This window comes from Strix uralensis, chromosome 1, assembly GCF_047716275.1.
Source record: "Strix uralensis isolate ZFMK-TIS-50842 chromosome 1, bStrUra1, whole genome shotgun sequence".
Classification (NCBI taxonomy): domain Eukaryota; kingdom Metazoa; phylum Chordata; class Aves; order Strigiformes; family Strigidae; genus Strix; species Strix uralensis.
Window position 1 is genome coordinate 133,354,394 of NC_133972.1, and position 15,831 is coordinate 133,370,224.

The 15,831-nt window shown below is 35.9% G+C and overlaps 1 protein-coding gene across 4 annotated transcripts in view; it reads right to left on the reverse strand.

Moving 5' to 3' along the window:
* The window catches only part of NSMAF (neutral sphingomyelinase activation associated factor), a 38,951-nt gene that overhangs the window by 11,121 nt on the left and 11,999 nt on the right, over positions 1–15,831 (reverse strand). For 2 of the 4 annotated variants that reach the window (XM_074881747.1, XM_074881737.1), the window contains exons 6-20: positions 13,103–13,153; positions 10,687–10,758; positions 10,253–10,300; positions 10,102–10,154; positions 9,453–9,582; positions 8,382–8,453; positions 7,414–7,522; positions 4,793–4,969; positions 3,921–4,000; positions 2,458–2,548; positions 2,298–2,361; positions 2,124–2,175; positions 1,001–1,121; positions 565–696; positions 110–152 (exon numbers count right to left, since the gene is read on the reverse strand). In XM_074881747.1, coding sequence (XP_074737848.1) covers positions 110–152; positions 565–696; positions 1,001–1,121; positions 2,124–2,175; positions 2,298–2,361; positions 2,458–2,548; positions 3,921–4,000; positions 4,793–4,969; positions 7,414–7,522; positions 8,382–8,453; positions 9,453–9,582; positions 10,102–10,154; positions 10,253–10,300; positions 10,687–10,758; positions 13,103–13,153 — 1,295 coding nt within the window. Of the gene's footprint in view, positions 1–109; positions 153–564; positions 697–1,000; positions 1,122–2,123; positions 2,176–2,297; positions 2,362–2,457; positions 2,549–3,920; positions 4,001–4,792; positions 4,970–7,413; positions 7,523–8,381; positions 8,454–9,452; positions 9,583–10,101; positions 10,155–10,252; positions 10,301–10,686; positions 10,759–13,102; positions 13,154–15,831 lie in introns of those variants that run through there. The other 2 variants (XM_074881754.1, XM_074881762.1) reach the window with 2 other exon arrangements.

A 15,831-nucleotide genomic window follows, 5' to 3' on the forward strand; every position in this document is an offset into this window, starting at 1 on the left:
CTACACCATTCAGGTACAGAGCACTTTTACAGTCAGCAGAGAACCTGGAGGGATACTGAGAAATTTAGCTAACCGCTTTAACAAAAACATTCTGATTCTTGCTAATTACCTGTTTAAATCCACTCCTCCTTCATAGGTTAATGGGTGAAACACTGGAAAAAAAAAAAGCTTATTTGTACAATGTAGATATACAAGGCTCATTTTGTTTGTCTTGCATACCTGCTATAAAGAAGGCTGTATTTTTTACTCAACTTGGTTATATTTAAGTGAAGAAGCTATTTCAGCAGGCTATAGAGTTTGAGATTCTGTGTTTTAATCCTAGGTTTCTTACCTGAAAGAAGTTTAGGATTGCTAAGAGATTCATAGAAAGTTTCAGAAGAAATCAGCCCTTTCATAAAGGAAGGAGGACTTATTTAAGCTTCAATAAATACCTGCCCCCACCCCAATAAAGAAAAAAAGCGCAGTTGTATAATCAGGCATTACAGAATGCTGTTATTTACCATTGGTGCTAATTAAAGCATCCCCCCTTTTTTTTTTGCTATTTCTATAAAGTGTATGCGATACCATTGTGAGCTGCAACTGCTTCACTTCCTTTCTGCTTGTAGCCAAATATTATGTCAATCCATTCATGAAGATGCTCTGATACATACTGACTTTCCAAAGCCTCTTGGCTCTTCTGAAGAAAGTCATCAGGACCTGGCAAGAGAAAGGTTAATTAAAGGAGAAAATATCCCATTCAGTATTGGTACCCATGTCTGTTCTTCTTTCTTCTTGAAAAAGCAACCAAACAAAAAAACCTCAACCCCAACACCCCACACCAAACCTCCAATTTGCTGTGAAAGTTAAACACAACTATTAAATATGTCAATGTTTTAAAGCAAAAATTACATCAATGTATTAAATAAAAATAGAATGGGCATTTTTGAGAGAACCACCACCATCCCAGGAATCTAGATAGTCTTGAATTAACTCATAATACAAGAAGTTTGACTATTATTACCTGATGCCCAAGGGGGAAGCTCTACATCTTCAACCATCTTTCCACCCTGTCTTTTTCCCAAGTCCAACTTCAAACTGTTTACTAGAAAACTAGAATCATTTTCATAGAATTCCGGAATCAACTGGAAGAAAAAAAAAAAAAAAAAGGAAGTTTTGAGATTAGCTTAGCTTTGATCACTTACAGTCAATAAAAACTTAAAGTTATCAAAGTTCATATGTCAAGTCCCAAAGTTGGGTAGTAATTTTTTCAGGCTTTCTTCTCTGTCACTAAAGGAGGACTGGAAAATTCCTCCCATTATCCTTCCAACTACTTTCAGGCTCCTTGACTACCTACAAGACAATTAGTGTGGCATAAATATTTTTAACATGTGATGTGTGACATAAGAATCCATAATATTTAAGAGTACCATTAGAACACTAATTGCATAGCTATCTTCTCATTTTTAAGACATCAGGTAAGAGTCAAGACAGAAATCTAGAATAAAACTGAATGATGACAAAATTTTCAGAGTTTAAGTCAACTATTTAAAGACCACCATAGTTAACCAACCTTAAATTCCATTACCAGTAACTACAGATTTTTTTTTAAAATATCACTATATTAAACTCCTTATCAAAGAAATATTATTTAACAGCACCCACTATTTGCTAGTTAGTGATTCTCAACATATTGTACAAGTTATGGTTTCTATAAGGCTCAAAAAAACCAAGAAAAAACTTCTATAGTTTAACCTGTCCAGCTGTACTGTTGTAATACAGCCAAATTCTTATGGGGTTCCAGCAGACGATACATAAAATTGGATCTTTTCAGCCTTAATCCACTCTAAGAATTCACACTTATTTTAATAACATATTCACAATAACACTTCTGTTAAACTAAAAGCCAGAAAGCAGACACAGACAAGCAATAATGGAATTACAGAGAAGTTAAAAACGTTGAAGGATTCATAAGATACAGTCAACAGCCTTAAAAAAACCCCATCCAAATAAAAACCACAAACAAAAAAACAACCAAACACACCCCACTCCCACCTCAAAACTCTCAAATCAACAGAAGACATCAAAGAACAAATAAATTTAGCATAGATACGAAGAAGGACTTGAATCATTTTCCAGTCATTTACCTCTTTGAAATCTGTTGCACCATCCAAACAGTTTTTCCAGGTTTCTGCAAGACTAGATAACACATATCAATCACGCATTTTTAAAAAAAAAAATAATATTTTTTAGGGCTTTGCAGTCCCTTGATGCATATTGGAAAACAAAACCAACCTAGTTATAGCCAAATGTAAACAAACCTGTTGAACATTCTGTCAGCGTGATCAAACTTTCCATTCTGCAGGCAGAGCATGTATTCTGGAGCTAAGGAGAAAAAAAAAAAAAATCATCAGCTTGCTCCAAACCTTGTCCACTTTGGAGGTAACTGTCTGCTCAGAGAGTATGTAAAAGCTGTCTTACCAACTCTAACGAGATAAAACAAAACATAACCCGGAGATGAATAATGGCTTCCATACATGAACTTAGGCTCTGGCATTTCCTGATAACGTGTCTGCAACATACGAAGAAGAAAGAGAGGTCTGTTTAAAATCAGCATTCTTGCTTTCCTTCAATATTGAACACATACACTTTTTTTTTTTTAAGACACAGATTAGGACCACCCTCAATTTTTTTTTCCTAACAATAACTCTAAATTCTAATACCATGTAGCTTTAATCAGATCAGTGTATCAGTAAGGCAAAAAAAGTTGTTATAACTTATCATCCAGAATTATCAGGTTTTCAGCTTTTTTTTCCTCTCTCACTTTCACACGTAATTGCAGTGACACAACTTCAAAGGAGTGCAAACAAATACTTCCTTTTCGTCTTTCACATGAAGTTTAACAAGAATGTGGAAGTACATACAGACTTTATTCAACCTGGAAGATTCCCTCCTGTCTGAAGCTCCTACACATTATCCCTAAAACCTATCATAATCTAAATAAAATTACTTTTACTTCAGTAAGCATGAGGCAGCTAACAGTTTGAGGAAACAGTCAGATCTTAGAAAGAAAAATTTACTGTAATTGAAAACATAATATCAATCACATTCTTACCTTCCACAGCCTTAGGAAGCTTTATGATTTTGAAATTTTTAATCCTTTTTCTGAATATAATGCAGCTGGTTTGGCAATTATTTTTTTTCTAATGCCTCATTAAAAACTAATAAAGGTTCCAAAACATTAAATATAGCTCTGTTCTGTAAATAATTTTGAAATAATTAACTTATCATAGGAGATGATGATTTTATACAAAGAATTAAAAGCCAAAAAAGGATCTCGTAAGCCTGTAACTATGTGTTTAACTGCTTATGAAAAGAAAGCCTGCCTACTTTGAGAAATGGAAAAAGTATGTGCACTATTATCTGCATGTGGTAATTTCAAGTTGGTGCTCTGGTCTTCATGGATCCAGATTTCCTCTCTTTGAAGTACTTTCCCTCAAATTCAGCATTTTTCTTAAATGGAAGTACTTAAGATTTCTACTACTTTGTCTTGTTTAATTCATACACGTATTTTACGTTACACATTTAAACCCATTGGTCTTGAAGTTTTATATTTCCATGTATGTCTATAGCATCTCAGTGCCTGCCATACAAATGCAGTTACAATAGTTAAATGGATTTGGGGAAGTGAGGTAAAAAAAATTAAAAGCATATACATATGAAACTGTAGGAAGAGAGAGGAAATGGATTCAAATAATTTTAAATTAGTACTGATGAAATCAAGCTGAAAATAAATGTGGTATGTTTATAAGTAAGTTTGCTTCTGATAAGGTTAATAGTTTCAGATATCTACATAATTCCCAAGGCTTGCTTGACAAAGCTTCTTTTATTGCCAATACATATAAGGCCCAAAACGTTCAACACAAAAGCCAAGATTTACATACCAATAGTCTATCCAGCCTTTCCTTATTCAGGGCACCAATTGGTTTACTAAGGTCACGGAATGTTTCAGGCTTTGTCAGATCTAAAAAAACATAGTTAGACTCTATGAATTCTGCTAGACAGGAATGTAGTCTAATAAATATTTAAAAACAAAAGAAAAAAAACGAACACCAACAGAACAAACAAAAACCAACACAGAACCCCTCCAGTAATTTTCTCTGTTCCCTAACTGGAAAGGAATGAAGTCTTACTGTAAATGGCTACTCATCATCTTCCTTCCAAATGGATATAATCTCATACCTCTTGATTAAGAGCTAGTAGTTACATGTACATGAACTAGTAGTTGCTTGTACGAGATTCCCCTGCTCTACCCCTTGTAGGGGGACACAGTCCTCAAAAGGACAAACTTCCAACACAAACTGCATCTAGACCCTTAATCAAGGAGCCTATTTAGGCACAAGCCTTCTTAGCCTCTTCCTTTCAACTTGCAATGCTAAGTATTGTAAAAAAGCTACCTGGATTCTATACATTTCAATGCACCCAACTTGACCAATAAAAAGCTATTTTACTGTTTCTTTTGCATTTATTAGAATCACAGAAAGTCATTGAATGCTCAGTACTGCTGATTTTTAACACAACCAAGCAGATGCTTGGTATATACTCTGTATGTGAAGAGCGAAATATTTAACAGAAAAAGGTGAGTTATTTTGTCCACTAAACTCCAGAGGAGGGGTAAGCACACCACAAGAAAACATCTAAGATCATCAACGCCAGGTTCATTTTGATGTAACACGAACTTTATGCAGTGTAAAATCCCCCTGAGACATTTCAGGTTGGACATGATGCACTAACATGTCTTTTTGTATACACATACCTAACAGTGAACTAGAGTAGTCTGCGATGATCCAGGGAAATACAGGATACTGGGAGAGATCGTTGCAGCTTCTATCAGCAAGATTGTTGAGATGAAGAAGATACTGGTAATTTGATAAATGCCCTCGCTGCCATTGCAACATATAACTTTCAGCTGTATGCTCTGTAATATGGTTTTCTAAAATAAAAGAAAACATTAAGAGTTCTGATATTTGGAGTTCCACTCCTAAATTATACTGTGATTAACATTATACAAGGTACTATAAAACAATTAAGGGCATAGTTGTTTAAAAGAACAAATCAGAATTAAGTGGTAACTTCATGTTTCAAGAGCTACCATACTTTATACATTTTTTTTTAAGATCTGTTCAAACAGGCCTACATTGCATTCAACCAAAAAAAAAAAAAAATCACGCAGAAAGAGTGCTGAAACCAAACATAGAAACAATGAATGGGAAAGAACTTGAATGTTTATGGAGGCATAGAGAAATATTTGCAGACCATGAACAGCTCTCTTGGCAATCAGGGAACCTCTAAGATTTCTAAGAACTAAAAAGAGTTCTGCTCGAGTCAAGAAAAATAAATTTATTTTCCTACTGGACAACTGAGGATGCCCACTGTCAACAACTTGTGGAAAGAAGTCAGATATGTACGTAAATAGTATTCAGTTTCAGAACCACTGAAACAGAGACACTAGAGGAAGATAAAACTTGACCACCACTCGAGAAAGTAGGAATTAAGCACCTGGAGCTTCTGTCTGAAGCATTAGGCAGTGGCTCAAAAAATTAAAAACTGTACTACTCTCTACTCAACAGCTATAATACAAAGGTATGCTGCTGGACAATAAAATGACCTGGGAATATTGATTTCATTCTGTATCTCCACCTTAAAATGAAATTAAAAAGGTTTCTTTATTATCATAGTCTGTTCTGTTTGTGGCAGGTTTATCGAGAGAAATGGGTGGCAGGGGCAGTTTTGCATGGGGAGTGGGTTTGATTTTTTTTTTTTTTTAATTGTTCCTTCAGTTTACAGCACCTTGGCAAGTGCCTGAAAGAGCAGAACTGAAGGACTGCAACCATGGCATGATGTTAAGAAACCACCCAACCATCAAGTAATCACAGCAAAACCACATCTTTGCCCTACAAAGCATGATATGGCACACTTCTGCATGCTTGTTTTACTGCATCTGTGTTACAGGCTGCTCTTCTCCTACTAAAAGTCTTTAAATACCTTTTACCACCATTTGCTGCTGAAGGCTACAACACAAAGCTAAAGAATTAGGATTTCTGTGGAACATCAACTTATTCAAATATTATCACTACATTTATAACTAGAAGGAAAGGAATTCAGATTAGGATATGGCTATTTTAGCTCAGCATAGGCTTGTAAAACATATTCCAACCTTCCCTTCAATTTAGTACCTTAAATTCTACAAGTAAAAAGTGCTAGCACCTTCAAAGAGAGAATCTTCTGCTGTCAGAGACAGCTACTGAGGTGCTACAAACACCTTTAGAGAAAGGGCTCATCCTTTTTTATTTCTAAGTTCCAACAATAACATCATCATCATCTGCACCTTGAAATTTCATCTCTGAAAGTTATCCAGAAAACAAAGTTTGAAGCAGGGTAACAGCATGCAGTTATTTCAATAACAGAGAAAATCATGTCAGAATGTGTTTCCATTTCAAAAGGAAAATCAAAAAGACTAGAACAATTCTTAGAAGTGATCATTCCCCTTTGTGGACTTACCACTTTTCTTTGTGAAGTGGGGAAAACATCAACTATATTTAGACAAATTCATTAAAACAGAACTAGAGTTCTGGTACAGTAACAAGATAGTACACAATTTATATAAACACTTTCAATATTGGCAGTAAACATGAGTTTCAATGTTTCAGTTGTAGTAGCATTACAGAAAAACTATTAACTTTTCCCCCTTGTTTTTCCAGCACACAATCTAGCCTTTTAGAAAGCTTCTGTTCATGATCTGCAAAAAGATATGTATAATTTTCTATGAATTAATGCATACAAGATTTAACAGAAATAAGACTTTAGCTGTTTCAGAATGATAATTTTCATCAACCACTGCTAAGACTGAGGAAAGTTCAGGTATTTGTGTGTGCACTGGAAATCCATCCATTACAGGAACTTTCTCAAAGGACTTTTACTTGGATGTAAGGGGGGGCCAGGTGGATCCACCCACAAATCAGTCTATATTCTTTTAGCAAAACATAATTTAGCTGAGTGGATCTTATTTACCCCTTGCTTTGAAGACAAAGTGTTTTGTGGGGTCTTTTTTGTTTGTTGGTTGGTTTAATCTGTTTGTTTGTTTTGATGTTGTTTTCTTGGGGAGGATTTTAAATGACAGTGCATATCAAGTTGCAAATCAAGATAATTAGTTTCACCTCAATAATGCTATCTCAGCTTTCATACTCGTCTCTCCAAACACAAACAGAATATATGCAACTTCACAACATTCATTCTGAACTTTGCTTACTTCTATCAAAAATTTTTAAGACTAAGACATCTGTATTCTTAATCTTCCCACAAGCCAACAGAGCAAAACCCAGACAAATTCCCCTCATGAGGTACTACAGACTACATTAATAAATAAATACTGCAAACCTATATATGTTGCAATAAGGAAATAGAGCTCATCTCGATCTTGACAGTTGTAGAATTTCAAGTAGATGTCAGAACATAGATCATTTTCTGTACAAAATACTTCAAGTCCCTTAAAAGTTAAAGGGAGGGGAAAAAGTAAATGAGAGCAATTACTGACAAGCTGTAATATTCATGTTTTTTTAACAGAATATTCCAGTTACTAAGATCTAAAACTCAAGATTCTAAACTGGGTAGCAGTTTTACCCACAAAGTCTAACATTTTGATCCTTTCTATTTCCAATCATAAAAGCATTCAGTTTCCACCCAACTGAGCAAATAGCTTTACAGCTGTCCATAGATTGGCTCTGTCTGGATTGATTAAGCACAGGTAATACACTTTTTTGTCCTAAGTGAATGGAGTGAGCCAAAAAGTTAAATGTCTATTTAAGCTTAAATGTGTTTTGAGACAAAAATTTTGTTCAAGACTGAAATTTCAGTGCAAACACTGAAATCATACAACTGAGGTTTCACTTTAGCACTCTCATCACCCCTCAGTCATGTACAGCGAGACTCATCACTCTACGTTAGTCTCAATCTGAGGCAATGATCAAGCTCCCTCCATGAATCAATCCAGAGAGAAAATACACCATGAGAGAGCAATTCATTCTATCCCAAGATAGGTGTTTGAGATAAATGGAATGAATTGTTCCCTGGAGGTACTCCTTTCTCCCTTCACCTATACTGACTGCTTATGAAAGAAATTTTTCATCCTTGACAGAGTTCACTCTTCCCGTTTTCATCTTTTTGACAACACAGGGAACTAAAACACTTAAAAACCAGAAAGGATCTTTGAGTGCTGTTCACTACTTAAACCAGAGTTTTTAAAAACATGTAGCTTTTATCTAATGATGCACACAGTTTCAGCTGGTCATTTTAAGAAACAATATATACAGTAAAACATTAAAAAAAATCGTAAAATTTGAGCTTACCAATGGCATTAGCCCATGTCTTCTTTTATAGATGCGACGCACATTTTGCAGTGTTATTTGTACTACTGGTTTCTGTGTGGGGTGAGGGAGGGGGAAGAAAAGATGGAGATATTCTAGAAGGTACATGTTCTACATTAACCTCTCCAGTCAATCTGAAGTTTCTCTTGACCAGAGATACTAACAATGTGAAAAGAAAATCCATCCATGTCATTTTAGCAGTGGAACAGTGATGCTAAGCAGTTATGTTAAAGAGAGTAAGCTTGTCTTTGCTGTGGGTTCTTGTCTGAGTAGCAAAGCAGTTTAGGAATAAATAAAGAACAGTGTATTATCATCAGAGTCTGTCACCAGTTATAATAATCGTGCAAGAGAGAAGCAGAACACAAGAAACTGTATTAAAAATAAGAAGGCCATTGGGCTTCTGGGCAAACTGTTTGCCAATGATACCACCTGGTGGAAGGAAATTGAATGGCATTTCGTCATCTTGAGCTGTGAAACACACTTTCCTTGTCTGGACATACTTTTAGCACATTAGTGCTATTTTAGCTTTATTTACTTATACTATTAGCATATCGCTGCTATTTCTGTGACAAAGTTCCAAAGATGTAATCTGTCTGTGACATGCACTCAGATTTCCTCTAGAGAAAGAAATGATGGGTTTAATAGAAAACCTAGCTAAGATATTCCTATATAAACTAAATGTATATAAAGCTCTCATTAGGTAGGAACAGCATCATAGAGTAAGATTAAGAAATTTATCTTAAATGAAAGTTACAAAAAGTGATCTTTAAATATCAATAGAGAATGAGCAAAGGACATTTTGTGCTTTGTCAGTAGAAGGTCAATTTAAGCAAGTTAGCACAGAATAAAGCCTCAGAAGTAGCGATACACTGAATGCAATAGAGCAGCATGGATCACAGGAAAACTAAGGAGCTTCTGATTACAACTGAAAATAGAGTCTTCCTGGAGATGTGCTCCATGTGCGTTTAAGAGGAATAATACAGAAAATGAAAACTGTCCACTAGAGGGGCAGTGTGCTCACATCGTATGCAAGACCATCTATGAGGCACTTACAGGATATCCATTAAGAGGCTGGAAGTACAAGTTAGCATCAGTAACACACACATGCCCTGGATTAGTCACCAGTGGTGTCACCATTTCTGCTTTACATTCCATATGCAGCGTTTCAGAAATGCTTTGAAATCTACAAGTGAAGAAAAGGAGTAAGTTTACCTCCAGTTCTTACTTAGGTAGAGCTACCCTTAAGTCCTTTAGAAAGGTTTTAGGTCAGCTTATAACCTTAGGACATCAGAATGGGGACTTCACTAAGCTTATTTTAGACATGAAGAAAGTTCTTTGTTGAGACCTCTACTTTAACAGGCACTCCAGAAAGGGAAGTTGCAACATTCTGCACCAGTCTCAGAGCAGTAAGCTAGCTGACTTTTCTATACAGCGCTTTATTTGGCATATACCGATGCCCAATTTGCAACAAATTCAAAGATAAACGGAACAGTTTGGAGAGATAAAAAAGTAACACATTCATCTTCACAACCCAGAATTTCCCAGTCTCCATTCCAGATGGTTCAGAATATAAAAGATGGTAACTCTCTGAATTGGAGAACTTATGCTGTCCCAAACAAGCACTTATTAAGTATTGATGCAGTAGATTAATCAACAAACAAGTTGAAAATAACTTCCCAGTAGAAAGTGATTAGAAAGATACCTGTTTTTATCAAATGAAGTTCTAGCCAAGCGTGATTGCAATATAGCAGTTATCTAATGTGGAGGGAAAAAAACATTAATATGGTCTACGATTCAAATGCAGTTAGAATTTTATTATTAAACAGTGGTATCAGAATGAATCAGATACCTACCATAGCAGCTTGATCTCCCATCTTATCTAGACAAGAAGCCCTGTAAAGCTAAAGAACAATGAGCTTTAAGTGAACTAGCACAAAGATGTCCCACACAGCTCAGAAGTCAATAGAAACTGGGGGGGGGGGCTTTAGCATTCTTGGTGACAGAGTACTAAAAGAGCAATTATTATTTCTTTTTAAAGTAGGGCATGTTTGTTCATTGTCACTGTCATGTTATTACTTTGTCTGTATACTACCACCCTGCATAGTAAAAGCTAATATGGGTAGCTTACAACAGCTGTCAGAACTAGATGCTGCGTTCAACTGCTACGTTTTAAAAATAGATACTCGAAGAATTTCAACTTGAGAATAAATATTTAAAGAAAGCTCTCCATTAAATATCAAAAAAGATGCTGTGATGAATTGTGTAGTGATATTAAATAACTGCATACCTGATGCAGAGTTTGCACAACATCTCCTAGTTTCCCAGCAACATCCAGTTGGAACAAGTGTTCTGTTCTACCCTAAAACCAAAAGCATATTTATGAGTTTAAAATAAAGCTCAGTGAAAAAAATTAAAACTAAAATCAAAATACTCTAAAACCTGGTCAAAGTATGCTATCAAAGGCTGCAGTATACCCGAAAGATTCCAAGAGCCCTGTGGTAAGCTCTTTGTGCAATACTTAGTCCGTTATTTACTACAGTACAACACAACAGCTTTGAAGTGAACAAGTTAATATAGTGTAAACATCAGTAAATGTAGAACTAGTGCCTGCTCTATTTTAGTATCAGGTAAACATATGTAAATATAGAATTAGCCAATGACATGGTACATTTAAACATTTAAATGACTACTGTATCTCTTTTGGACAAAAGAGACCAGCCCATCAAATCTTTAAAGACTAGGCTATAAAAGTTATCATTCTCCTCTACATAAACAGTTTTGAGCTGAAGAGATCCCAAACCCAATCACAACCTGTTTTGACTAGTGATTTATAAAAACCTCACTAACACATCACCCAGCATATGTGGCATGTTCATTTTCCCCTACAAAGTTTTCCCAGCTTTCTTAAGTGTCATTTCATAGTACATATTTCTGGTTTTGACTTAAGTATATTAAAAGTATGTGCATGAATCAAGTGGTATTAACTCTTACACATAACTCATAACAAAGGTGGTGGGATCCCTTGATGACACCTGAATCTAGTATAAAACTGTATCAACACATTTATGTAGGTTTTGTAATTTCTTGCACTAGACTTAAAAAAAAAAAGCACGATCAGTTAGACTACATCAAGACATTGATCAGTGGATACAACTGGATTAATTTAAAACTGAAGGAAAGAAGACATGGAAATCTAGATGACCTCCAGCGTAATGTATGTGATCTGAGCTGAACTGACAGCAATCCAAGAGGAAAGCATGCTTCAGGAAGCAAATGGAGCTGGAGTAAAGGGAAACAAGAAATTCAGTAGCAATTTAAATAAAAGCCTTGTAACATTACACCCAGAGCACCATTTTCCTTCAACAGGGAAAGCACGGCGCTCAGAAAACCTAGTGGATGGTCTGCAAGGTTTGCTTACAGTCAACAACAGAAAAGCTTTTGTGAGCAGTTCTCTCTGTAGCTCTCCAGTCATATGCAAAGACAAAAGCTCAGTATTTTGTAACTGATCTGAAACAATCAATGCAAGACATGGAAGATAAAATGTACTACCGAATTCCAGCACTCGGTGATGCACCTGGAATCGGTAACTATTCAAGCAGAAGATACTTAGCAACAGAAAAAATTCTGAAATGATTGAAGACAAACTAGATTTTTTTGTTTCAATATGCAGAAACACAGTTGCACTTTTGTGAAGTAAATTGTAATGGTTAACTCTCAGGAATATTTTAAGAGAAAGAGAACTTAAGAGAAAATAAAGTGAAAAGCCTTTAATAGCCCTTTTGATTCTTTTTCACAATGTTGGCAACGTGCTATTTGAATGATACTTAAAAAAGCTTGCACATGGAGGCAAAACAGAAAAATAGAAGGACTAGAAGAGAAAACAGGTTCAATACATGAAGAATTACTGGCATAAAGCGAATAAACAAAGAAAATTTTGAAAAAAATCCTAGCTTAGAGACAGATCTAATATGACACCAACCCAAACAGTTGTTGAGAGAATAGAGATAATCTCTTGCCTCTTTCCTGTTCATTACATTAACACAAATTTATGGACTCCATCATTCTTGAAATTTATTACTTGAACAAATACGTTGAGAAATATAATTCTGTCTGTTTCAATTCTTGGGAAAATATGGTGTTTAATGATAGCATTTTCATTTTGTGTTTGTGTCTTAACCCATCCCACATTCCAGGTGAAAAACCCTTACTTCTATGCCTTGATGCCTCCAGGATCAGAATCAGAGCAGACCTACCCCATAAGCAGAAAGCAACCACAAGTTCGTTCTGATTTCTGCTATGAGCAGTTTTATCTGCCATGTCTTTGAACTGTGAAGCACTCAGCTGGGAAATATCAATTAGCAATCTCTCATCTCAGGTGTGAGCAGAACTGAGGAGAAGCCATTTAGCCAGGATGCAGTGTCCACTGAATACTAGCAGCCAGCTGACAGTTCTGACTGTTGAGCCCACAGAGTTGCACATTGAGGTAAAGTATCAAGTCTGCAGTATGTACTCCAAGAAATATCACAAACCTGTTATGGAAGAATTCTGACACTTGTTTTATCAATATGCACAATTACTTTTTTTTTTTTAAAGCTTTATTGTCATAATTGTCAAGTGATAATTATCTTACTCTTTCAGAAATGAGAACATAAATCCCTGCAAAACATTTGTTTGCTAAAAATAGCAAAAAAATATACACTTACTCTTACTGTTTTGTAAGGTGCAATAATGTTTCTTTCTTTAATGAGAAAAACCTGAAAGAGTAAGAGATGTTACAGTTTCAGTCCTTAAAAAAATAATAAAATAAATCGAAAGTACTGATAAAGACAAAGCTAAGAATGCTGTTTAAGCAAGTGAAACACTGGGTTGTGATATCCTGCTTTAGCTACCCCAGATAAACTGAAGAAAAACAATGACCTTTTAGAGCAGCTAACTGCAAGAGGGTCAAGTGTCCAATTTAGTTCAGAGGCTTACTTATGTAGTTTATTAGTGGGGTTTTATTCTAATCACATGACCTTGAGGGAGTTGCAACATTAAAGCCAATACACACAGCCATCAGTCTAATCCCATTCAATGAAAAGATTCTCCCCTTCTTTCCTTCTGGTGGCTCATACCCTCAGGCTTCTGTCCTGATGGGAATTACCACAGAGTGGCAACTCACAACATAAACTACTGTGTAAACCTTCTCAAATGAACTCCTTTCCACTGCTGAACATTTCGCTTCCAGTTCCAACCACCATGAATACCAGATTTCCTCTCTCATCTAACAGCATGTTTTTGAGCAGTTTTGTTTCTCTGATGCTATTCTCACATCCGGGAGAATCCTCCCTCCCCAAAACCCACATGAAAATACTCTCCTTTTTCACAACATTCTCACAACTCCTATAGACAGACCTGACTGCTAGCACACTGGTTTGTAGATATCACCTTACTATCTGCTGTCTGAAAGTAGACAAGCCAGAAATAAGTCATGGCTTTGCTCCTTCTAGGGAAGGCTCAAACTTGCTAAATTTCAGGCCTGAGTGTAAGACTCAGGATTGGTTCTGAACTGCACAAAACACACTGGGCTGCACTACCAACTGTCTTCTATTCCATGGCCCTCGAGACTTGGCAGATCAAAGGGCCTTTTCCAGTGCCTCAGTTTGCTTCCTACAGCTTAGCACCACACCTGTGGTTCTACACTCCCAGGCATTGTGGCAGCAGCCTCAAACCAAGAACAAATATTAAACCTGCAAGAACAGATGGTGTACCATTCTCTAGCCAGAAGCCTTCTGGCTGGTACATACAGCCTTCCCACCGGCTGACAACAGAGTTGCCTTTCACCACACAATCACTCACAGCACCATCCAGCTAGAAGAAAGTGAGTGGTATGCTTAGAAGTTTACAAGCTCAGCATGCCTCTAAGTGCTACATTAAAAAATAATGACAATTAGTGCTTTTCATCTGACATCAGCATGTACAGACCTGAATCGGGCCATGGGAGAATAAGAATCAGACACCTGCTTTACCCTCAGATTGCTCTTCTGTAGGACAATGAAACATTTTTCTACACTGAGAGCCCCAAATTACATGAAAAAGTAGACAATGCAAGCAAAAAAAAAAAGAGAATGTAATCAGAGCAAAAACTTTAGCATACTGTATTCATCTCCTATTTTGGAGGATTTTTCCCCAATTTTATCTTGAGAAAAACATACTGAAATAATCTCCGATTATTATTCCCATTTGCTGTATTTTATAGCCATTAGTTTCTAAGTTGCCTGCCATGTAAAGCAAAACTTCTTATCCAGCTATGCATTAACAAGCTTTTTTGAGCCTGAAAAGGCAAAGATGTTTAAGATGTTCCAATTATTCAGTACCCACACTTTCCTACAGGGCAGGAATTCTACTTAGAAAAAAATATTTATAATTAGATCATGATTTGTTGTAAGTACAACTAGTGAGTACTTCACATTCAATAGTCCTATGACTTTTATACAAAATACCAGCATCTATCATGCCACCCCACTATTTCAGAACATTTCCCCAGAGACAGGAGGATGACTGGCAAGCTACACATGGGCAGGGAGTGGGAGGTGCTAACCACACTTGCCATTTTAAAAGTTAATTCTCCTCTCCTATGAAATGTTTTTATAATAATTTTTCTTCAGAACATATACTAATGATGTATGGTGGAACAATTGCATGGAACAATTAGAAATACATTTTAAAAAAAACCACTCAAAACACAAGAAAACTGTCAACACAAGAAACCCTGACTACACATTACTCTTCACAGAAGCAGTTTCAAGATGAAATTAAATATACTGATTACTTTAACACAGTCCACAAACTTCTCCAACATACATAATACTAAATGTTTGAGTTTGTTTTTAAACTGCAGCAGTACTTAACTGAGCAACGCTATCAATTTTAGCTAAATCAAAATTGCTAAAAACAGATTTTACAAAGATGCCAGAATCTTTAAAAGGATATTTCCCACCTCATCTCTGTTCTTTCCTGAAATGAAAATATGAACATTTTTTTTTGGAAACTTTTACAGCTTTGGAACATCTATCAGCTGCAATTCATCAAAGCTTGAAGTATATTCCCTCAGTTAACATTAAGTATGAACATATCCAAGTTAAATCACAACTCATGATTGGAATTTGAACCCAATGTTTCAGAACAGCTACTGAAAATTATTTGGTCGATGTATAGCACAGTCCAATGTTTTCACAAAGCTGAACTGCAAGGATCAAGACAGCTTTGACATTACCACTACACACTGCAGAAAGCAGGAGAAACCAACACAGCAAGACCAAACCAGAGATGATTAATAACCAGTTTAATTTCAGTCTATTCTCCTTTTTCATTCAACTCTAAAATTGCCCTAAGCTCCATTATAAAATGCACAGTGCAAAAAGTTCACTTTATCAATTTAATGACTTAATGA